The sequence below is a fragment of the Lepidochelys kempii genome, chromosome 3 (genome assembly GCF_965140265.1).
Source record: "Lepidochelys kempii isolate rLepKem1 chromosome 3, rLepKem1.hap2, whole genome shotgun sequence".
In the NCBI taxonomy this organism is placed as follows: Eukaryota; Metazoa; Chordata; order Testudines; family Cheloniidae; genus Lepidochelys; species Lepidochelys kempii.
This window is the reverse complement of record NC_133258.1, coordinates 178,460,420-178,485,439: the sequence shown is the minus strand read 5'-3', so window position 1 is coordinate 178,485,439 and position 25,020 is coordinate 178,460,420. Positions and strand designations below refer to the sequence as shown.

At 43.1% G+C, this 25,020-nt stretch overlaps 1 protein-coding gene across 1 annotated transcript in view; it reads left to right on the top strand.

Moving 5' to 3' along the window:
• The window catches only part of KCNK12 (potassium two pore domain channel subfamily K member 12), a 62,979-nt gene extending 49,515 nt beyond the window's left edge, over positions 1 to 13,464 (top strand). Inside the window, exon 2 of the mRNA XM_073339154.1 lies at positions 12,550 to 13,464. Coding sequence (XP_073195255.1) covers positions 12,550 to 13,445 — 896 coding nt within the window. The 3' untranslated portion in view covers positions 13,446 to 13,464. The remainder of the gene's footprint in view (positions 1 to 12,549) is intronic.
• The last annotated feature ends 11,556 nt before the right edge of the window (positions 13,465 to 25,020 follow it).

Genomic DNA, 25,020 nt, shown 5'->3' with positions numbered 1-25,020 from the left:
TCCCTTTGAGAGGAAAGAAAATGAAGTAAGAAAGGATACAGCCGTGGGTAGGACAATAGACATAAGGCAGAAGGGCAGTGTACATACCAATCTAATAGGTAATATTGGCGGTAGAATGTCTGTGCCCAATTGGGTAAAGAATGTGAGCGAAGCCAAACGGCAAAAATTAAGATGTTTGTACACTAATGCGAGGAGCCTAGGTAATAAAATGGAGGAACTAGAGCTACTGGTGCAGGAAATGAAACCAGATATTATAGGGATAACAGAAACATGGTGGAATAGTCGTCATGACTGGAGTACAGGTATTGATGGGTATGTGCTGTTTAGGAAAGACCGAAATAAAGGTAAAGGTGGTGGAGTAGCATTGTATATCAATGATGAGGTAGACTGTAAAGAAATAAGAAGTGATGGAATGGATAAGACAGAGTCTGTCTGGGCAAAAATCACATTGGGGAAGAAAGCTACTAGAGCTTGCTCTGGGATAGTGCGTGGGGTGTGCTACAGACTGCCTGGATCCGATTTGGATATGGATAGAGACCTCTTTAATGTTTTTAAAGAAGTAAATACTAATGGGAATTGTGTGATCATGGGAGACTTTAACTTCCCAGATATAGACTGGAGGACAAGTGCCAGTACTAATAATAGGGCTCAGATTTTCCTGGGTACGATAACTGGTGGATTCCTTCACCAAGTAGTTGCTGAACTAACAAGAGAGGATGCCATTTTAGATTTGTTTTTGGTGAGCAGTGAGGATTTCATAGAAGAAATGATTATAGGGGACAACCTTGGTTCGAGAGATCATGAGCTAATTCAGTTCAAATTAAATGGAGGGATAAACAAAAATAGATCTGTGACTAGGGTTTTTGATTTCAAAAAGGTTAACTTTAAAAAATTAAGGAAATTCGTTAGGGAAGTGGATTGGATTGGAAAACTTGTGGATCTAAAGGCGGAGGAGGCCTGGAATTACTTCAAGTCAAAGTTGCAGAAACTCTCAGAAGCCTGCATCCCAAGAAAGGGGAAAAAATTCATAGGCAGGAGTTGTAGACCAAGCTGGATGAGCAAGCCTCTCAGAGAGGTGATTAAGAAAAAGCAGAAAGCCTACAAGCAGTGGAAGATGGGAGGGATTAGCAAGGAAAGCTACCTTACTGAGGTCAGAACATGTAGGGATAAAGTGAGAAAGGCCAAAAGCCATGTAGAGTTGGACCTTGCAAAGGGAATTAAAAGCAATAGTAAAAGGTTCTATAGCCATACAAATAAGAAGAAAACAAAGAAAGAAGAAGTGGGACTGCTTAACACTAAGGATGGAGTGGAGGTGAAAGATAATCTAGGCATGGCCCAATATCGAAACAAATACTTTGCTTCAGTCTTTAACAAGGCGAATGAGGATCTTAGGGATAATGGTAGGACGACAAATGGGAATGACGATATGGAGGTAGATATTATCACATCCGAGGTAGAAGCCAAACTCGAACAGCTTAATGGGACTAAACTGGGGGGCCCAGATAATCGTCATCCAAGAATATTAAAGGAACTGGCACATGAAATTGCAAGCCCGTTAGCAAGAATTTTTAATGAATCTGTAAACTCAGGGGTTGTACTGTATGACTGGAGAATTGCTAACATAGTTCCTATTTTTAAGAAAGGTAAAAAAAGCGATCCAGGTAACTACAGGCCTGTTAGTTTGACGTCTGTAGTACGCAAGGTCTTGGAAAAACTTTTGAAGGAGAAAGTAGTTAAGGACATTGATGTCAATGGTAATTGGGACAAAATACAACATGGCTTTACAAAGGTAGATCATGTCAAACCAACCTGATCTCCTTCTTTGAGAAAGTAACAGATTTTTTTAGACAAAGGAAATGCAGTAGATCTAATTTACCTTGATTTCAGGAAGGCATTTGCTACAGTTTCACATGGAGAATTATTAGCTAAATTGGAAAAGATGGGGGTCAATATGAAAATTGAAAGGTGGATAAGGAACTGGTTAAAGGGGAGACTACAGAGAGTCAAACTGAAAGGTGAACTGTCAGACTGGAAGGAGGTTACTGGAGTTCCTCAGGCATCGGTTTTGGGACTAATTTTATTTAATCTTTTTATTATTGACCTTGGCACAAAAAGCGGGAATGTGCTAATAAAGTTTGCGGATGACACAAAGCTGGGAGGTATTGCCAATACAGAGAAGGACCAGGATATCATACAGGAAGATCTGGATAACCTTGTAAACTGGAGTAATAGTAATAGGATGAAATTTAATGGTGAAAAGTGCAAGGTCATGCATTTAGGGATTAATAACAGGAATTTCTGTTATAAACTGGAAACACATTACTTGGAAGTAACAGAGGAGGAGAAGGACCTCGGAGTACTGGTCAGTCACAGGATGACTATGAGCTGCCAATGTGTTATGGCCGTGAAAAAAGCTAATGTGGTCTTGAGATGCATCAGTCGAGGTATTTCCAGTAGAGATAAGGAAGTGTTAGTACTGTTATGCAAGGCACTGGTGAGACCTCATCTGGAATATTGTGTACAGTTCTGGTCTCCCATGTTTAAGAACGATGAATTCAAACTGGAACAGGTACAGAGAAGGGCTACTAGGATGATCTGAGGAATGGAAAACCTGTCTTATGAAGGGAGACTCAATGAGCTTGGCTTGTTTAGCCTAACTAAAAGAAAGCTGAGAGGAGATATGATTGCTATCTATAAATATATCAGAGGGATAAATACCATGGAGGGAGAAGAATTATTTAAGCTCAGTACCAATATGGACACAAGAACAAATGGATCTAAACTGGCCATCGGGAAGTTTAGACTTGAAATTAGATGAAGGTTTCTAACCATCAGAGGAGTGAAGTTCTGGAACAGCCTCCCAAGGGAAGCAGTGAGGGCAAACGACATATCTGGCTTCAAGACAAAGCTTGATAAGTTTAAGGAGGAGATGATACGATGGGATAGCCTAATTATGGCAATTAATTGATCTTTGACTACTAGCGGTAGATATGTCCAATGGCCTGTGATAGGATGTTAGAAGGGGTGGGATCTGAGTTACTATAGAGAATTCTTTCCTGGGTGTCTGGCTGGTGAGTCTTGTCCACATGTTCAGGGTTTAGCTGATCGCCATATTTGGTGTCGGGAAGGAATTTTCCCCTAGGGCAGATTGGCAGAGGCCCTGGGGTTTTTCGCGTTCCTCTGCAGCATGGGGCACGGGTCACTTGCTGGAGGATTCTCTGCACCTTGAAGTCTTTAAACCACGATTTGAGGACTTTAATAGCTCAGACATAAGTTAGGGGTTTGTTACAGGAGTGGGTGGGTGAGATTCCGGGGCCTGCGTTGTGCAGGAGGTCAGACTAGATGGTCATAATGGTCCCTTCTGACCTTAAAGTCTATGATTCTATGAATACCTTACTGGTCATCAAGAAACTAAACTACAGTTCCCTTTAAACAATCCAGCCTTTGGCTCCCACCCAGACAGCCAAGTCTATAAGGTGATGGTTATTTAAAACCTTATTCACCATATATAAACTTCTACCAATCCCAAGGGATAAGACATATTACCCACCAGGTCAATGAATTTCAGATCTCACCCAAATACACACTTACAGCCAATTCTTATTTCCTAAATCTAAGATTCATTGAAAAAGAAAAGAGTTACTATGGTTAAAAGATCATTATATATACAGATATGAGCAAAGTTCTTAGGTCAGTTTCATTACTGAGATGGTGAAGTTGCTGATTTGTAAAAGTCCTTTCAGAATTGGTTCAATAGGTTATAGTCCAATAGGCAGTCCATGTGCATAGTTTGTTCAAATTCTTCCATGAAAAAGTGCAGGGCTAATCCAGAGAAGACCTCAGTCTTGTGGCTTGAACTTCCCCTGACAAAGTTTAAGCTGATCTGAGATAAAACATGACCAGGCCTGAAACTTCCTTTATAGTTCTCTAGCAGGCTGATAGCCTCTTAACAGCAGACATCACAGCAGGGGCCTTCCTGGGTGAAGAATAGGCAGTGTATATTGTTGTTTTGAAGCTAAACTTCTATTTCCTATATATACACCTGCAAACTAGTAGTATTCATTAACATAAGGCAATTAGCCATTCAGACTATCAAGGCATACCATTATGGCATAGTGAATTTAAACTGAAGACAATGTAAGTAATATTATTTCCTGCAATTTCTTACATCTTTGATCTTAAGGTTAACTGAACCATCCATATGCATAATATAATATAATTTAAGACATGAACGGGAATTAGCATCCACAAGCTAATCTGGTTACACTGGTAATTTCTAACAAGATATAGGTAAACACAGAGAAATAAAATTAGTATCTATTCTTAATCCTCTAACAATAAAGCCCATATTTTAAGAACTCTAGTCTATTTAACATGGCTTTCCTAACTATCTATGAGGAATGGCCCTGTTTACCATTTCAATACTTTTAAAATATGTCCTTACAGGTTGTTTTCAGGTCACACAGCCTGGTGGTTGTTTAACCCCCGCTGGCTCAGCACCACACATCTGCTGAACTTTAAGCACATGTGTAATCTTACTGATAGTCAATTGGAGTATGCACAAGCTTAAAGTTAAGCATGGTCTTCGTTAATAGACGCTTAAATTGGTTGCTCCCTTCTATACTTCAGCAAGGCTAAAGAAAGTTTGGAGGGATAAAGTTGTCTGAGGCAGCCTTAGTTTTTGCTGTGTACTCTGAAAGTCTGATCCACTATTGCTCTGCACTTTGCATAGACATGCACACAAGTGCAAAAGTGGGAGAAAAATGCTACTAGTCTGATTTGGTAGAGTTTTACACTCATTTTGGACAGGACAAGAAGCAAGGCATTGCAAAATCAGACTGCATGGTTCCACTATTGCCAGCCTCAAAGGTTCAAAAATCATGGGCCAGAACCCCCCAAATCATGAGATTAGCACAAAAATCATGAGATAAATAGAGTTTTGGTCTCTCTTTCAATTTTTTTTTTAAACTCTCCCAGTGCCAGGGTTGCAGTTTTGCTTGGATGTATTCCTGGAGGTTTCATCACATGACAATCTTTTATTGAAGATTAATCTTTAATTTCTGGATACTCCAGGACAATTCTGGAGGGTTGGCAACCCTACCCAATGCACATGTGGGACCATTACTGTTGCCCACTCCCAAACGTATTGGAAAGGTGATTTTTGGTCCCTGCTGCAGGACCTCTCACCCTCACATCTGCCTGTCCCCCTGCCTGGCAATTGATTAATTCTGTCATACCCCAGCCCTGCTCCTGCTGCAGCTCCCAGGGGTTCTTCCTTCCCCTTTCCCAGGCTTAGGGCATATGTCCTCCGTAGTCCTCTTCTCAGGTCTGATGTTTCAAGGAGGGAGAGGGGAGTGGGGAGGAGCAGAAAGGAGCTGTCTGGTTCACAGGAGAGGAGGGTGAATGAGGAAGTGGAGCTGCTGTGCTCTTTCTGCTCCCTTTTCCCCCCTCCCATCCTCTGAGAATGGTGTTGGGTCCTGATGGGAGGGGAAGAGAGCACAACCTGCTTCTGCAGCAGCCCTGATTGGCTGCTCTTCCCAGGAGGTGAGTGGGGAAAGCAGCCACTCAGAGAGGGCCCCCCCACCCACAAGCAGGGCTGAAATTTGCAAGGGGGCTGGAGGTTCTCACATCATTGTCCACCCCTGGCTGAAACTCTATGATGTGCAAAAGAATCACAAGAGCTGGCAACATACTGGGCTTCCTATGGCCTCCCAGGGAACAGCTGGGGGCTGACCACCAATAATAAAACCTAATGGTCCTGTATCTAGGGGATCACAGAGCAGTCATTCAGTATAGTGACCAGGACCTGTATGTCCGTGGCCTAACTATGCCTTTTCAAGCTCCACATCCTGCCCCCCTGACTCCTGCCCATCCTGTGGAACAGGGTGGGAGTCTGCTCAGAGTCTATGGCTCCAACTATGTAACTTCTGTAGAGTTACTTTTGATTTACATTGGTGTAAAATTGAGATCAGGAGCAAGTTCTTGATTTGTAGTATTGTTTGTAAAATGGGCCAGATCATTAGCTTGTATATAAATTACTCCTGTAGGAATTCTGCACCACTGTGCAATGCAGAATTTTGCAGAAATTAACGTGCGTGCAGAATTTCCTTTCCCCACAGAAATGGGCTGCAGTGCTGCCGGCTGCCATTAGGGGCCACTGGACCCGGCAGATCCCAGCTCGCACATGGAAGACAATGCTGGGAGGTAGGAGAGGGAGCTAGAGGGTTCCTGGCAGCTACAGTTCCCAGCATGCCCTGAGGGAAGGAGACGGCAGTGTGCAGGAAACTCCATGCAATCCTGGGATCGAGCATCAGGCTGTTTCTCCCTCTGGATCCCTGGGCTCTGTGTGTGTGTGTGTGAGTGTGGGCTAAGGGGGCTCTGACTGGGCTCTGGGTGGGTGGCAGTGTGGGTATCTGGGTAAGGGGGGTCTCCACAGCTGGTCTCAGGGGGGAGAGGGTGCAAGTATGTGGGCTGGGGGGGCCCCACGGCTGGGCTCGGGGGGGAGGAGGTTCTGGTGTAGTGGCTGGGCTCTGTTGGGGGAGAGGTTGTGGGGGTATGGTCCCCTGGCTTGGCTTGTGGGAGGGAAGAAGGGGGCAGAGAAATAGGAACAGGGTTGTCATAGGGGTTTCTTTAACTCTACTTCTGGGGAGATTTTTGTGTGTGTCTGTATTGTTACAGACATACTTGCTGACAGGTATTTTGAAATAAATCACCAAAATAATTGAAACTGGCCTGATTATGTAGTGTTATTTTTGACAAATAAAATTTGCAGAATTTTGCAGAATTTTAAAATATTGTGCGCAGAATTTTAATTTTTTGGCACAGAATGCCCCCCGGAGTAATAAATATATGATTCAATGGAACTATGCTGAAAGATCTGGACCAGATTCAACCTATTCTGTTGATTGCTTATTCTGTATCCATTAACAGTACTATACAGGATTGCAGAAAGGTATTTGCATGATAAATGTTATTCAGTCTCCTGGGTATGCTGTATAGTTTGTATAACAGCATTAAGCAATCTACTACAATGTTGCCTGGCCATATTTCCTTATTACTATTTAATGATTTGATGGCATCCATTATTCTTTCCTCTTTTTAAAGCCTGTATTATATTTTCTTTTAGCTCCTCTGTTCGTTTTTGCAGGAGAGGATCCATTCAAAATACAGAGCTATACTTTTTATTTAGGATCATGGTTATTTTATAAGTGCAATCTACAATTTTTCATAGTAGTCTCCAAATTATCTCATTATTTCTTCTGTTCCTGTAGGACCGTGTAGCTGTCAAGGTGTATTTCATTTTCATTGAGTTCTTCTAGCTCTCTCCCTGCTTCTCTTGGCCTTTATAAAATGTTTGTCTGTTGCAGTATCATGGCTGGTCCTCTTTTTGTTGTTGAAAAGATTGGTAAGCTTTTGCTTGACGTGTTGTACCTAACTCCCAGAACTCACTCAGACTTGTTTTTTGTTTAAATGTGAATTTAGGGTCTGATCCAAAGCTTTTCCCATTGGATCAAGCCCTTGGTTTTTATCAGGGGTTGGATTGACTGAGACACTCAATATCCACTCCATAGGTATTGCACAATTTCCTTATTCTGCCCCACTGACGTACCTCATATCTGATAGAGCAGAGTAAGAAATTTAGGATGAGATCCTTATTCCCCCTCCAGTTGGTTTACATAATGTAGAGGGGCAGTAGCATTGAAAAGGGGCCCTAAAAGCCCTGTGTCTGACTAGGGGAGGATTCCTTCCATGTGGGTGCTGTGAAAAACTGGCATAAGGCTGCCTCCCAATGACCCCCTCAGAAGTTCAAGTATAAGGTGTTCCAGGGTGGGGCCAGAGATAGAAGGGGTATGTCAGAGGCAGGGTCACAGCACTCAGCCCTGTGGAGATTTCGGGCAATGCTGAAGCACGTAGGGCAGCCTGGGGAGGCTGCTGTAGTTTAAATACCACTAAGTTAAGGGGAGGCCTCTCCAGCCCCTGGAACAGCCCACACTCAGGAGGGTACAAAGATGACTTAAATTCCCTTAGTTTCACTGACCCTGGGCTCCAGAGGAACAACACCTCACCCTTAATTTCTGCCCCCCCACCCCCCAACTCCTAGGCCTCTGTGCTGAAGCCTCCAGCAGGTCTGCCATTTTGATGTTGACCGCACTAGGAACTGGACTGATCCTTTCTCAAAAGTTAGCAAACAGCCATCAGAAGATAGTGACTCTTGCTCACTACCAAGGTAGACCAAATTTAGACCAGTGATCTAGAAATGAAAGGCTCTGTTTTACCGTTCCTCTGAGCATTTCATTGCACAGTCTGGCACACAGGCTATTTATTATTCTACATCTCTGTACGACTTTGTAGAACCTCCCAGACAGGTTTTCACCTGGTGAAATTGTAGTCATTGTCACACTGAGACAATGAAACAAATAATGATTTCGAATGTTTTGAATTACCCAGAAAGCTTGAGCATGGATGCCAGCTCTTGGTTAGTCTCTCAGGTGCCACAAGTACTCCTTTTCTTTTTGCGAATACAGACTAACACGGCTGCTACTCTGAAAACAGCTCTTAGAGAATGTCCGCTTTTGAAGATCTACAGCATAACTTTCTGGGGAAAGATCTGAATGCTTAATTGACAACTTATGTTTTCTAAATGTCCTTGAGTCCTTCAGAAGCCATTGAGGGGGTTGGGGGGGGGGGGGAGAATCAGTTCTCTAGCGTGATTTGTGTGGAGGTGAAAAAAGAGGGTGTAATCTCTTTTCTTTAGAAGTTCTGTAAATTTCTCCAGCTGGTAGATGCCACACTTTAGCATTTTAAAGTTGCTATGATATGTGGGCTCTCTGTAACGCTAAGTTTCTCTCTTACTAGTTTGACTCTGACTATAACAGAGTTCAAAAAAGAACTAGATAAGTTCATGGAGGATTGATCCATCAATGGCTATTAGGCAGGATGGGCAGGGATGGTGTCCCTAGCCTCTGTTTGCCAGAAGCTGGGAATGGGCGACAAGGAATGGGATCACTTGATAATTATCTTATCACTTGATAATTGCCTGTTCTGTTCCTTCCCTCTGGGGCACCTGGCACTGGCCACTGTCAGAAGACAGGATACTGGGCTAGATGGACCTTTGCTGTGACCCAGTATGGCAGTTCTTATGTTCTTAGTTGCCTCCCTGTGATGGGATTTAAAGACCCCTCAGTAAGACTAAAGGAGTAATGGAGCAGTTCTGGGCCCAGAAGGCCCTGACCTTCAGCAACTGCACAGCATGCTCCAAATGGAGGATCTGCTTCAAAGGAGACTCTGACAGTCAAGCTGGGGAGAGTGAAGGAGAGACTGGCTGCAGGCAGGCAGCCAGGCTGTAGCTTCTGGGACAGAGGGATCTATGGGGAAGAGTCTGGACTATGGGTAAGACCAAACAAAGAGGCCAAGGGCCTGACGCCCTTTTTTCTCGCCTCTCTCCCCTGACAAGGGGAAACAAGTGGGCACTGAAAAGTGGACTGGGAAGACCCAACAAACTGAGCTAGTGAGATTGTGGAAGCAACCCTCTGCTAAGAGGGAAGCTGAGTGCCATGACCACATCCTAAACTGGAAAGAGAACAGGAGGAGGTAGGAAGAGCCCCAGGGAAGGCTCCTCTGTTGTACCAGCTAGAGGGGACCATGGCTATGTTGGCGGGAGAGCTTCTCCCGCTGATATAGGTACAGCCCCTTGTGGAAGCGGAGTTACTAAACCAATGGGAGAGCTCTCTCCCAATGGCTTAGAGCATCTTCACTCAACACACTGCAGCGGCATGCTGCCCCGATGTAAATTTGTAGTGTAGACCTGCCCTGAGGCTCTCCTCATCCCTTCTTCCTGGTATTCTGGGCTGGACCCAGTAGAAAGGGAGGCCCCAGGTTCTCCTACCCTTTCTCCCCTCCTCTGCCTGACCTGGGGAGCACTGGGGAAGGTGGACTGTAACTTGGCCAATTGGTAACTTGTAGGTTGCCTGGCAAGGCCATCCCAAGACTGTTGAGCCACAGTCTGCCTACTAGACATGCAAGCCCCAAGTGATCTCTGCTACCCTGAATAAATAGTATTAAGCAAGTCAATCGTATTTCGCAACCAAAGCCTTGGATTATCACTGAGTACATATATATTAGCTACGCCAAACTTCAGATCCTAAAACGGACCATTTATTGATAAAGCAGTCACCATGTTATGTTTGGATGTTAAATATCAATAAAAGTAAAGTCGCACTTGACAGCCCAAATAGATCCAGATACTCTGAAACAAAATACAAACCAAAACATCATGCAAGCAACCAAAGAAAAATACTGTCATCGTAATAATGCTTAATTATTTCTGTGTAAGTTCTTTCCTAAGGAGAAAGGGTGGTCTAATGGTTTATGCACACAACTGGGAGTCAAGTGACAAGGGACCTGACTCTGTATTGCCCTGCACCTTGTATAATTTGTAATAGGCTTGGGGAAAGCAGTATGCTAATGTTAGGTATATTTCCTATACCTCAGCTTACCTTTTGGCTGGGGTACAGACAAGAATTTAGAATTTTCAGGATGTATATAAAATACAGAGTTAAAACTCTGAAATAATGAAAGTGACAATCTCTAAAGGACAAAACGTTTACTAAATCTGTCTATCTAGATGTAGAACAGTTGACTTATAACCCATGAAACGATTGTGAACATTGACAATAACAATTTTTAAGGCTAACATTTTCAGAGATTTTTCCTCAGGTTATAGCACTTGTTACTACCACAAGGTTCAACACTGTATTACCTTTTACTGCTCCCAAGCTATAGAAGGCCTCCACTCATATGGAGTCCTGGGTAGTCCCTGTGTCTACATTATCAGATAGTTAACACTTTAGTTACTGAATTAACACTTTATGCTAGCATAGATAGATAGATAATCTCCTTCAATAAATAAATACCTGGATATTTCCATAGGTGTAAATAATCAAATAAAGTGATGCCCAATGGATAAAGAGTCTGCTTTATAGTTAAAAAAAATGGAATGGAATGGTGGCTTTTAAAAACTTGCCAGTTCCTTTAGATAATTAAATATGCACTTGCCATCAGATCGCTTCCATATTTGCAATATCCCTGTCTTTCCTATAATAAGTATAATCTAAAATTGCTGATGATGACATTATCTTCTTATCTTATCTTAGAAAAAACTGACCAATGCCGTATAAATCACTTTTTTAATCTAAAAAATCTTCATATCTTTCTTTCCTCTGTGACAAAGTATCCCTTCATTTTAATTACAGGATATTTCTAGGTAGTGGTGAAGTATCTAATTAAAATATTTAAACAATTCTCTTAAAAAAAGAAATCTATAGTATATAGCATTATTAAACATGTTTTACATGACATTTGCAAAGGGGAAGTTTGTGTCTAAAAAGCTCATGGCCCAGACTTTGATATCATGTGTTCACAATACAATAACTGCTTATTTGAACTCAGAAGCAGTATTTTATTTTTTCTTGGTTTTCATTCCATTCATGAAGCTTATACTAGTATAGTAGCTTGTTTTAAGTCTACAGGATTCCATAATTCTTACTGCTGGTGGGGTTTAATAAAAGTTTCTATTAATTTTTCTATCAAAAATTGAAAAAAATCTGACAACTGGATACAATTTTTATAACATTCCAAAAGCAAATGAAACAAATGTAATTTATTCAAAATATTTCACATGCGCAACAACAAAAATATATTATCTGGTAGACAGACAGTTCTGTCTTCTAAAAAGTTGCAAGAACTGGGTTTAGAGCTACAAAACCAAGATGTTAGCTATTCACTAACTCTTGATCTGTGGCTGTAGGGAATATCGTGACACCACTGATGTCGGGGGTGTTTTGCCAGTGATTGCAATGGAACCACGATTTCCCGTATTCTCCTTTGTGTGATGATACTTTCAGGAAAGTCAGTCTGGTTCTGTATTTGAATGGAAGGCTTTGAAGGAAGCGCTGATACATTTAAAAGATAATCAAAGTTCAAATTCCTTTACTATTGGACACATTGAAATCTGTCATCTGTTAGCAGGAATTGGTGTAATCATAGTGAGACCTTAACTTGAGTGGGGCTACAATGATTTACAGCAGTTGGGGAACTGGTGCCTTGGCTGTAGAGAACTAAATTTTCCAGAGGTTCATGCTGGCTTGAATGAACAGAAGCAAAAATGTGGTGTGTTCATTTAACATTGTCACCAAGTGATTTGAGCTTATGAATTCCAATTTTGCAGAGCAACTAATACAGCTCCTCCAAACACAATAGCCCTTCTCTGTTAATAACCTACACTTCATTTCCTAGAGACCTTTTTGCTCCCTCTTGAATCTTGTTCACCTTGTCCAGCATTCTGGAATCTTCCTCACCTCCTGAGAAATAATTCACTTTACTTCCGGCTGGTCCAAATTGAGTTATACACAGCATGATTTCACTACCTGGTTAAACATATTCAAACCTAATTGTCAAAGTGAAAGGGGATGTGGTCGGATAAGATATACTAGGAGTATATGCAGGAAGAGCTATGTTGTGATTATAATTACATTATCTGTGCCGCTGCAGGTTTTGGAATGACCACTCCCGCAACAGTGGCTGGAAAAGTGTTCCTCATAATTTATGGTCTATTCGGGTGTGCTGGGACTATCCTTTTCTTCAACCTGTTCCTGGAGCGTATTATCTCTCTCCTGGCTTTTATCATGAAGGCGTGTCATGAGCGGCAACTGCAAAGAAGTGGTCTTCTGCCCGCTAACTTTCGAAGGGGATCAGCTATCTCTGAAGTGGACAGCCTTGCTGGATGGAAACCATCAGTTTATCATGTGATGCTGATTCTGGGAATTTTTGCCATTACACTGGCTTGCTGTGCGTCAGCAATGTACACAGCAGTGGAAGAATGGAACTACATTGATTCCTTATATTATTGTTTTGTCACCTTCAGCACCATTGGCTTTGGAGATTTGGTAAGCAGTCAAAATGCAGTGTACCAAAATCAGGGATTATACAGATTTGGAAACTTCATGTTTATATTAATGGGTGTATCTTGCATATACTCCCTTTTTAATGTCATATCAATTGTAATCAAGCAAGTTTTAAACTGGCTGTTGAAGAAGTTTGGATGCAGGTGTTGTTCAAAGTGCCATAAATCAAGTGCTCGCCTTGGTCGTCGCAATGCCATCACCCCAGGAAGCCGCTTCCATAGGCATGACATCTCTGTGGAAACTGATGGACAATATGACAGTGACACAGAGGGGAGGAGGCTTTCTGGTGAAATGATTTCAATGAAGGAGCTCACAGAATCAAACAAAGTCTCCCTGGCCATTTTGCAAAAGCAGCTGTCCGAGATGGCCAATGGGTACCCTAGAAACGTCAGTATGAACAGCAGACAAAATGGCTTCTCTGCAGGCATCGGTGCACTAGCTATCATGAACAATAGGTTGGTAGAAACAAGTGATTCTAGGTAGAGTTTTTGAAAGTCTCTTCTATAAGATAATGACATTTTCCTATTCTTTATTTAATAAAAGATTAAGTTATTAATCTGATGTTATCATGGGCTTATGGAAACTCCAAAGTGAAGAGATAAACAGGGAAAGAGGGGGTGTCACGGGGCAGAGGAGATACGTGGGACAGTCATGTGTCTTCCCCTTTAGACTGTGCCCCCCAGTATGGGGATGCACGAATCTATGATTTAGAAGAATGGTATATGTGGCTATGTGTGAAGACAGTACCCTAATCAAGATGCTTTTCTTCATTGTAGTGAATGGCCTGAACCAAAATCCTGAATCTAAATGCCACTGAACTCTGGAGTAGTTCAGATCTGGATTCAAAGTTCACAGCTAGACACTGCCTCTGTGATGAGGTAAACCAAAACTCCAGAGTTGAATATCCCCAACACCCAAACTTTGGTGAAGTTTGGATCTGGACCTGAACTTTGCACCTTATGCTCCTCACTGATCCATTAGAAGCCAGTTTTGTGCATAACACACTTAGCACAACAAATATACTAACTTTAGGCATCTATCATGCTCCCATTGAAGTAAATGGGGCTGGGGGGGAGGGGAAATTCCATTGATTTCAATGGTGCAGGGAAAGCCCAGTGAATTCCCATGGCCATGAATTATTTTCCCCACACACACCAAATTTTCATGTAAGATGGTCTGTAACATTAGCTACTATCTGACTTCAAGAAGTTACATGGTTATCAGTTAAAATTACTCTGGCTATACATGTGAAACTATTTCTAGCTACTGAGTGGCTGAAGTCAGTCAAAGGGCAACTGCATCACTGTTGACCTCATTTGGTGTAAGAGGAACCAATATTCACCTCTGATGTCAAGTATTTCCCTCTCTATCTCCCAGGAAATACATAATCACCACGTGGTTTATTTAATTGTTGATAGTATAATTTTCTGCTTTCACATGGAAATAAATTGTTAACTTAGGCTTTTTCCATATCTATATAAATCCATGGTACACCTACATCTTGAATATTGCGTGCAGATCTGGTTGCCCCATCTCAAAAAAGATACATTGGAATTGGGAAAGGAACAGAAAAGGGCAATAAAAATCATTAGGTGTATGGGACAGCTTCCATATGAGGAGAGATTAATAAGTCTGGGACTTTTCAGCTTGGAAAAGAGATGACTAAGGGGGGGATATGATAAAGATCTATAAAATCATGACTGGTGTGGAGAAAGTAAATAAGGAAGTGTTATTTACTCCTTTTTATAACACAAGAACCAGGGGTCACCAACTGAAATTAACAGACAGCAGGTTTGAAACCAACAAAAGGAAGTATTTCTTCACACAACGCAATGTCAACGTGTGGAACTCTTTGCCAGAGGATGTTGTAAAGGCCAAGAATATAACAGCGTTCAAAAAAAGAACTAGATAAATGCATGGAGGATAGGTCCATCAATGGCTATTAGCCAGGACGGGCAGGGATGATGTCCCTAGCCTCTGTTTGTACCATGAGCAGTTTCCTCTTTCCTACCACTGTACCCAAAAGAGTGCTGAATCTTATGATCTGCTGCACACTATGTTTACAAGGATAAGAAAATAAAAACGCAAGTAAATCTCAGCATTAACATCACTACTGCATGTAGTTTGGCTTACTCCAAACGAGTTTCTACATAGCTAAACTATATGTAAAGGAACATTACAAACCATCCGTTACATAACCAAATTATAGGTAAAAGGAAACTCAGCATAGCCAAATTCCATATAAATCTAGTGATGGGGGAAATGAGGAAAAGCTATGGGTCTGATGCTTAGTCAAGTTAGCCAAACCTTTGGAGGACCCCAACAGCCCACACGTCCTTACACAATCATCTATCAACCTTGTCTAGTGTTATCTCCTTAGGAGAAAAGTCTGGTTGTTTGTTACCCACACTTCCCCAGGCTTCTTTGGTGAATGGACTGCCCTCCCAGATGGTGTCTTCAGAAGCTAGAGGACAGGGCCACTACCCCTTAAACTCCTGTTTTCACAGGAGGGAGTGCAATAAATGATTCTCCTTCCCACTTTACATGGACTAGCACACAGAACCAAATATTTTTTGACTTAGTCAGAGACAGCACACAAAATACAACCATTCTCATTCCCAAAAACTGATGGTCACTGTGTGAAGGGTTGATGCTAGTGTGTCATGTAAGAAGCAGCACAACACTCCAGGGATGTTCCTCTGGCAGCTGAGTGATGTGAGTGGAGGTGGAGTGTTGCATTTCTGCTGCCTGAATCGCTTACACACAAGAAAGAACTTGCAGAATGGATAAGGGTGGTATGGCACCCTTATTTCTGTGCTGCTGCTGGCGGCCGCGCTGCCTTCAGAGCTTGGTGGCTGGAGAGCAGTGCCTGCTGGCCAGGAGCAGGTGCCAGGGCTATGAACTGCCAAGCCTAGAGCCCCAGCACAAATTAAGTGTCTAGAACACTCTGACATTAGCATCAACAATGGAATCCTACAGGCAATTATATACAAAAAACCCACAGATCCCCACACCTACCTTCATAGATCTAGCAACCACCCCAAGCACACCAAGAAATTTGCTGCCTACAGCCAGGCACTCAGGGAGAAATATACTCCAGGGAGAAATATACTCCAGGGAGAAAGTCTGGATATAAACCTTAACACACCTAAAACCACCTTCACCAAAGAAGGACACTCCACCAGAGAAGTAGGTCACATCATGAAATGTGCCACCCAAATACCCTGAGAGAACCTGCTTCAATATAGAAATAACCACACACCACTCTCTGACCACACACCACTAGTTGCCACCTACCACCCCAACACTGGAACCTATATAGTGCATCATTAAACAGTTATAACCCATACTCAGTGGGGACCACATCCTGAAACAAATCTTTCCTGAACCCCCTTTTCTGACCTTTAAACAACAACGCAACCTCTTCAAGCTCACCATGTAAGAAGTTCCCCCCAGACCAGGACACATCAACTCAAAGTGGCCCCAGACCCTGCCAGAACAACAGATGCAAAACCTGTAGACATATCTCCATTACTACAATGATCAACACCCCCAACAACACACCTTTCAAGATCCATAGGTTCTACACATGCCTATCACAACATGTACCATACTTCAACCAGCACACTAAATGCCACCATAGCAACTATATGGGTAAAACCAGACAATCACTACGCTTTTGAATGTACTCACACAGGAAAATGACAATAGACAAAAACACAATATCACTTGTGAGTGAACACTTTTCACAAAGTGATCACTCTATATCTGACATCATTCTCAAAGGAAACCTGCACAACACCTTCAAAAGATGAGCCCAGGCGCTTACATTCATAACTTTGTTAGATGCTAAAAATCATGGACTGAGTAGAGACACTAGATTTATGGCTTATTACAACAGTTTGTAACCCACTAACCCCCCTCAGCTTTTTTATCCCCCTTTCCAGTGGTGAGCTGGAGCCGGTTTGCGTGAACTGGTTGTTAAATTTTGAAGCCGGTTTAGAACCGGTTGTTAAAGGGGTGGGCAAACTCCATCCTGTCCGTCCTGCCTGAGATCTCGTCTGGGGAAGCTCCCCTGAGAATTTTTACTCACCCAGCGGCACTCCGGGCCTTCGGTGGCACTTCGGCGGCAGGTCCTTCAGTGCCACCAAAGACCTGGAGCGACTGAAGGAACCGGTTCTTCAGCTTCTGCCAGCTCATCACTTGCCCCTTTCTTTCCCCACATGACTGAAGTGGGGTTAACAGGCCACTTCATCTTGAATGGTCCCTTGAAATATGTATTAACTACTTATGCTAAAACAGTCTGTTCCACTTTGTATTTAGCTGTGACACTCTTGAGTACATTTCTCACTCCTGAAGAAGAGCTGTGTGTGGCTGGAAAGTTGGTCCAATAAAAGATATTCTTACCCACCTTGTCTTTCTATAACAAAGTTACAATTTTTAAAAAATAATTTATTTCTGGGTTGATGGAAAGTTGGTCTCTAGAATGTACAATGAGATGTAAATGCTTTAAACAACACTGAATATTTTTGATGCAAACTCAGGATTTTTTCCACTGTAAAATCTTTGAATGAAGAGGATTGAAAGCCATATACTAAGATACTGAAATGGGGATCACATTTCTATGTTACATACAGTTTGCAAGCAAAATCAGTGGATATTTTGAGTTACCCACCTCTATGGACTCAGGAATACTTTTACTGATATAGGAAGTAGTAACAGATAATCAACAACTGCATTATTCAGTTAACATTGTATGTATTTTATTGACATGATGCACTACCAATAATGATTTCTATACATCTGAAAGGGTATCAAACTCCCAGAAGAAAATTTGGATGGCTGTGATAAAGATATTTCAAAGACTTTTTTAAAAAATAGCAAAAAATGTTGCCTGGAATATGTGTGAAGTCCACCTCCGCCCTCAGTCACAACAGGAAAAACCGTAGATGAACTAGTATAATCCCTCAGTGATTGTGAACAAGATTTTTAAGATGGATATTATATAATTGCTATAAGGATAACCCTGAGTAAGTGTAGAAAGCACACAGCAAAAAGAAATTAATAACCCCAGTGAGCATTAGTAAAAACTAACTACTGTCATTGTTAGTTGTAAGAGATCAATACTGTGTATGAAATGAGTTCCTAAGAAACAGCTGCCATAGGAAATTATTCTCATTAGAGGCTTTAGTAGACTATCAATTAGATCTGGTATTTTTGAGCTGGGAAATAGGTCAGGCATTTCAGAAATGGTGGATAATCTCTGCCATGATGTAATTTTATGGGATCATCCAATGAGCCACTTGAAATGGTGTTTTTACTTCTAAATACAGTACAACTGTAATTGAAATGAACAACATGAAACTGGTGTTCAGGAAACTCCCTGGGACTAATGCATCAATGAATTCCGAAAAGGGTACATTTGGTAGGGATGAGTCAGGAGTGGACAGTCTCTTTTTGAACCATGGTAGGAATAAAAACTTAGATGTGCCACATCTTTGACTCCAAGGAAGATTTTAATGGGCTAAAATAAAGGACCTTATGGTACCTGAAAGAACATGTCATTAAGGCAGCTGCAGGCCAAATCCGCTGCCGGTGAAAATTAGCACCACTGCATTCACTTTAATGGAGCAGGGCCAATTTGCAGCCAAGTATTTAGCCCAGTATGAGAAGTCAATGGGAGTAGCAGGTGCACAGCACCTTTGCAAATCAGCCCAGTTCTTTAGGGACCCAAGTTTAAAATGCTGGCCTTAATATATTGTGTTGCATAATTAATTTGCTGCATGTGAATGATTTTGACTTGCAAGATGCATATTTATGTCACTGGATGTACTTTTATATTTTAATTAATTAACTTTTTGAAAAATAAAAATACAGGATGGAGAAGCCTGAAAAGTTTCTTTTCAACTTCCATTTACCTCACCCCTTTCACAATCACTGTTAATTAGTGATGGATCCAGATCCTTTTATCTTAATTCCTCAAAAATATTGGTGAATCAGACAAAATGGAACGTCGGTTCAAATCATCCCTACTTTTTGTTTGCATGTTACAGAGATGGGACTAAGTCAGCACTTTTAGCCAATCCCCCTGCCCCACTTCAGAGATCTGGATAAAATTAATTGGTCCTTTAGTTCAAACCGTAGAGGTCTGGGCTAAAGATCGTGCAGTTAAACACCGTTGATGACTTATGTGGGGAGTTGCTACAGATGTACATGGTAGACCATGTTAGAGAGGAAGGATGGTCTTGTGGTGGATGAACTAGATGGAGACTCAGACTGTGGTTCAATTCCCAGCTCTGCCCAAGGCTTCCAGTGTGACCTTGGAAAAATCACTTAGAACAATATCCACACAAGACTTAGGTCCTGGATGCACAAAAGGAGTTGGTGCCTAAAGTCCCAGTTTCAGGACCACTGCAATACTCAGAACTTCTTAATAATCCTGCAGGCACCTAAACTCACTCGAGGCCATATCTACACTACAAATTTTGGTCGATGCAAGTTACATCAGCATGAAGTTGCTGCAGTTAGCATGTTGCTGGTGTATGTGCATGTTTGGCCGCCTGGGCCAGCCCAGCGCAAAATCACCAGGAGTGCTTGTGTCAAGGTGCAGTGCAGTACACCGTGGCTAGGTATTCCAGTGTTCACTCCTCACCATCCAGTGCACTGTCTTTGGGGAAATGTTTGCAATATGTTGTAGGACAGAAACCAGTCATGCTGGAGTGACGGAGCAAGGGGTCAAGTTCCCATCGTACAACTTTCTTCATGTCATAATGCCATCTGTAGCCCATTATCATCTCCTTTAAAAAAAAAATCCCACAAACTCACGTGCCACTTTTCACTGTCCACCATCTTTGACAGAAGCGCGGAGCCATTATAGCTCTATGGTAGCGTCATCAGTGTTACAGACTCAGGATGAACAACCCTCCAATATTTGCAGAGCTGCAACAAGAACCATAACAACAGAAGGCATAACAATTGTGTGGAGGGCAGCTTGCTGCAGGACATAACGAAAGCCAATTCAAGGTCACTGGCGGCAGCTGCAAACAGTGGAACACCACTTCTGAGCCTGAGAAACAAGTATGGACTGGTGGGATCACATCATAATGCAGGTTTGGGACGACAAGCAGCAGGGCCGGCTCTCGGTTTTTTGCCGCCCCAAGCAAAAAAATTGCTGCCCAAGCTCAGGGGCTCGCAGGCGGCACTGGAAGTGGAGGGAGTGATGCCACCTTCTCCCAGGGCCTGCAGGGGCTTTCCCCCCTCCCCCGCCCGGCTGCGCAGAGAAGCCCCCATATAAGGGGTGGCACAAGGCAGCAAAGCAGCCAGGGCACAGATGGGGCGGCTCAGCCACGGCTCCCCGGCAGGACTCGCCCTCCAAGGGTTGGGGCTTCCCCTTCCCAATACGGCTGGGGGCACAGCGCCCTTGCCCTTTCTAAGTGGCGCAGCTCTGAGAGCGCAACTGCCCCGAAAAAAAAGGATGGCTGGAATGCCGCCCCTGGAAATGGGCCGCCCCCAAGCACGTGCTTGCTTTGCTGGTGCCCAGAGCCGGTCCCGACAAGCAGGGGCTGCTGAACTTTCGGATGCGAAAGACCACATTCCTGGATCTGTGTACCGAGCTCGCCCCAGCCCTCCTGTGCAGGGACACCAGAACGAGAGCATCACTGACAGCAGAGAAGCAAGTGGTCATCGCACTGTGGAAACTTGTAATGCCAACTTGCTACCGGTCAGTGAGAAGTCATTTTGGAGTTGGAAAATCTGCTGTAGGGGCCATTGTTATGCAAGTGTGCTCAATCCAGCTATGCAGGACTATGACTTTCAGCAATGTGCAGGACATAATGGATGGATCTGCAACACTGGGGTTCCCAAACTGCAGGGCAGTGATCGATGGCATGCACACCCCTATTTTGGCAGCAGCTCATTTTGCCACAGAGTACATCAACAGAAAGGGCTGCTTGTCTACGGTTATGCAGGCATTGGTGGATCATCAGAGTTGCTGCACTGATGTCAGTGTGGGCTGGTTGGGGAGGGAGCATGATGCTTGCACCTTTAAGAACACAGGACTGTTCAGAAAGTTGCAAGCATGGACATTTTTCTCTGAGTGGTGGATTACCATTAGAAATATTGAAATGCCAGTTGTGAGCCTGGGTGACGTAGCCTACCCCTTACTCACAAATCAGCACAATGGCCATCTTGACAGCACCAAACAAATATTCAACTACCATATCAGCAAGTGCAGAATGACAGCTGAATGTGCTTTTGGTAAACTGAAGGGACACTGGTGGTATTTACTATGAGCTTGAATTTCAGAGAGAAAAATATCCCAATAGTTATAGCTGTCTGCTGCGTCCTGCATAATATCTCTGAGGCAAAGGGGGAAAAAAGCTGCCACCAGGCTGGAGGGCACAGATGGAGTGGCTGTCTTCTGAGTCTGAACAGCTAGACACAAGGGCCATTAGAAGAGCTCAGTGTGGAGCTATGAGGCCGTGGGAGGCCTTGAAAGAGCACTTTAACAGTCAGCCACAGTAATACATTGTCAAGTGGCAGGTCTAACTCAGCGCCAGACTAACTGTTGGCCTCTGCTGCGGCTCCTTCGCTTTCACACAGCACCGCGGCTGATCACTCTTGTATCCCCCATGCAATCTTTTTGTAGATGTCCCCACATTTCTGTGACTGGTGTGTAGCTGTGCCTGTACAGCTTGTTCTCACCCCCTGCCCCCAACAGGGCCAGCTCCAACACCTCTAGTCTACTCCAGGCACAAGTGTGTCTATAGTGTGTAGCTGGCATGGTTAGTTGGGCAGTTATATGCAACAATTGAGAGCTGGTAGGTGTGCTCGCCAAGCTGGGCAATCAGGAAAAAGTATTAAGAAACATATGCAGGTTTTTTTAAAGGTGGGGGTGGCTTCCAGTCTCCATGACCCCTGGGCAGTGGCGTTCACAATTGTGCCCAGAACATTCATTGTCAGGCATTATGGGATAGCTGCTGAAGGACTGTCAACATAGGTCATGCTGGGTCTACAATCGCACTGTCCCAACCTCTGTAGGTAGACCATGGCTGAATGCCACTTGAGAAGATGGTGTTACTGTGTTGCCATAATGGGGCACTTATACTGGCCAGAGAAGAATCTGAACATAAACGCATGCACAACTAGTTGACACAAGGGAACTTATGTTGACCTAACTTTGTAGTGTAGACCAAGTTTAGCTCTAGCAATAAAAAGTTCCCTAGGCCTTTATGTTTCTGCCTCTGAGCACACCCACTGCGACTTCCCTCTAAGGCATCCAGAGGCCTAACACTCACCTAAGCTCCAGAGCTGTTCACGAACCAGGAGAAGATAAGTGTTTGGCCACCTAACTCACTTGCAGGACCTAATCCAATAGGTTCCCTCTGAGCATGCTTACTGGACCAGGCCCCTCAGGTAAGTTCACACAAAAAAGTTGAGATGCTCCCTCATAACTTTTAGCCTAGTGGTTAGGGTACTCACCCAGGAAATGGGAGATCCCCAAGTTCAAGTCCCCCTCTCTGTCTGAAGAGGTGAAGAGATTTGAATGGGGATCTGCCATTTCTTAGGTGAGTGCCCTACCCATTGGGCTATGCGATATTCTGAAATGGGGCTCTATCTCTCCTGTTGGAGTTGTCGTACTCTGGATAAATACGTGAAGAAAATCATTTTTGAGTGAGAGAGAATGTAAGAGCACAAGCCTGGTGATTAGAGCACTTATCCAGGATGTGAAAGATATAGGATCCAATCCTCTGTTCCACTGACTAATTATTTATCCACAGTGAAACAGTTTCAATGGGAGAGACTAAGGAAGCTCCCCCCGACCCCTCCACACAGTCCTATCAGAATATCCCATATCCCAGGGTCTAGGGCATGCATATAAAAGATGGCAAATCCCTTCTCCCCGTAAAATGAGAGGGGAGGAATTGAACCAAGAGTCTCCCACAGCCCTAATCACTGGGCTAAAAGTTCTGAGGGTGGTGGTCATCCTCCACCCTCACCCTCCTCCAGCTTTTGCTAAAATGACATGGGGCCTAACACCAGGAGACTGTTCATAGGTGAGAATCTCTAGGAGAGATAGTTGCCTAAATCAGGTTGCAGGGAAGTACCTATCTCTCTGGGAGAAGTGGGGCTTAGTACAACATTTAGGCACCACTGAGATTCTCAAAATTTTCCTGGTTTGCAAAATAGTGCAGTTTCTGCAGCAACCTTTTTAGTGAAATCTACCAAAAATTATGGAACCAAACTGCATGAAGAGATATTCAATGAGACTGCAACTCAGTTAAGATTACAGGAACCCTTTCCCTTGTTCCCAACTATTATAACTTGACTAGCTGATCTGGAATCTTCTGGCTAGTTTACAAGGAGTACATATGCCCATACATTTTTTAGCTACCTAAACTTATTAGAAGGCATCAGTGTACTGTGTTGTAAATACAGTCTGATCTCGGGCTTGCTATTAACATATGCAGGTTCTGTGAGGAAAATAAAATTCTTCTAGCTTTGTAGCATAGTTAGATCTGAAAACTGGTCCACAGATCATAAAGCCTCATTCTCTCTCTTATGTAGATTAGTCCTGCATAAGGGAGTGGAAAATGGAAAATCTCAGTTCATGTAGCACACTGCTAACGGGGAATGAGGCGAAAGAAATACAGATGAAATGCTTAGAAACTGATCAAGCTATTTCTCCTACAGATTGGAAAGGAGAAAATAGTATATTTTTACTTTTAAATATATGGGAGTTGCTTAGCTACTATGCTAATGAGAGCAATAGAGGAACATATGTTTTCCTCCATTCAGGCTTTTGAAAGCCTGTGCATAACGCAGAAGTTTATGGTCCCAGCCCTACCTCCTCCTCTCACCTCCCTCCCCCAAGACCCCATCCCCTGGCTGGGGCTGCAGCTGCTCCTTAGCTCTCCACCACCCTGTGACTGCTCGCAGGAAGACCTGGCTCTGAGGGCAGCGGAGCAGATATCGTGGGAGGGTGCCGGGGGTAAGGATCCCGGGCGGGTCAGTTCAGGCCACTGTGGGGAGGGGGCAGGCAGGGACATGGGCTGCTCTTGGCCTTCCCCCCCAGTCCCCTGCCCGGGCTTACTCCTGCACTGCCACCTTCAGAGCTGGGTGCCCAGCCAGCACCTGACACTTGCTCCACTCTGCCTTCAGAGAGGACTTCTTTCCAAAAGTGTTTATATTCTAATTTAAGGCTTTTGGCCCAATATACTTCAAGGATTAGATTAAAGGATTGTCTTCAGAACAATCATTTATATTCAGCTACATCCTTCACCAACATTAGCTAAATGCTTGAAATTTTGAGCAGTCATGTGACTCCCACGGTGCACTACAAGGTTCAATCAGAGGGGAGATTGCAGTGCATCATGGGAGTCCAACTTAATTACAGTTCCCATGAGGCACATCTCAGATAAACTAGAGTAATATTAACCTGATCTGAAACTAGGTATTTCATTGATTTTCCTGACCAAAAATCCAAAACTTTCTCCACAGAAAATTCAATTTTACAGAAATTGTTTTTTCCAAATTGAAAAAACATTTTGATGGTCTGTTCATTATAGACTGAGCGATATTGCTCATTTGAAGGCAGGATTAGTTCTGCTTTTTCTAATACTTTTATGTCTAAACTTTTAAGTTTATTTACTTCTTAAATGCCCCTCTCTCTCTCTCCTATTTCCTGTGAACAATCTGGTTTATGATTTGTCATGATCCCATATTTCCTACACAGTAGGCTTGCTGCCATTACCAAGCTGCACAGTTGGATATTTTATATTTTGTCACTCCTCACTCTGTTCCCTTATTCAAAGGGCCCTGTCTCCAGGAAGTGGGGTGCTTGCCAATCAATATGGTTGGTGCTCTTTGAAGACCACTGCACGAATATCCAGACACTGCAGCTCTACTCCAGCCTTAGTTAAACTTATTTTTTTTATTTAAAACTAAACCCATGAATAAACTCAGTTACTGTCAACCTAGAAGTGTCTTCTTACCCCCATCCTGTGCTTGAGAAAGTATTTCCAGATCTCGGTTTAGACTTCATTCTTCAAAGCAGCTA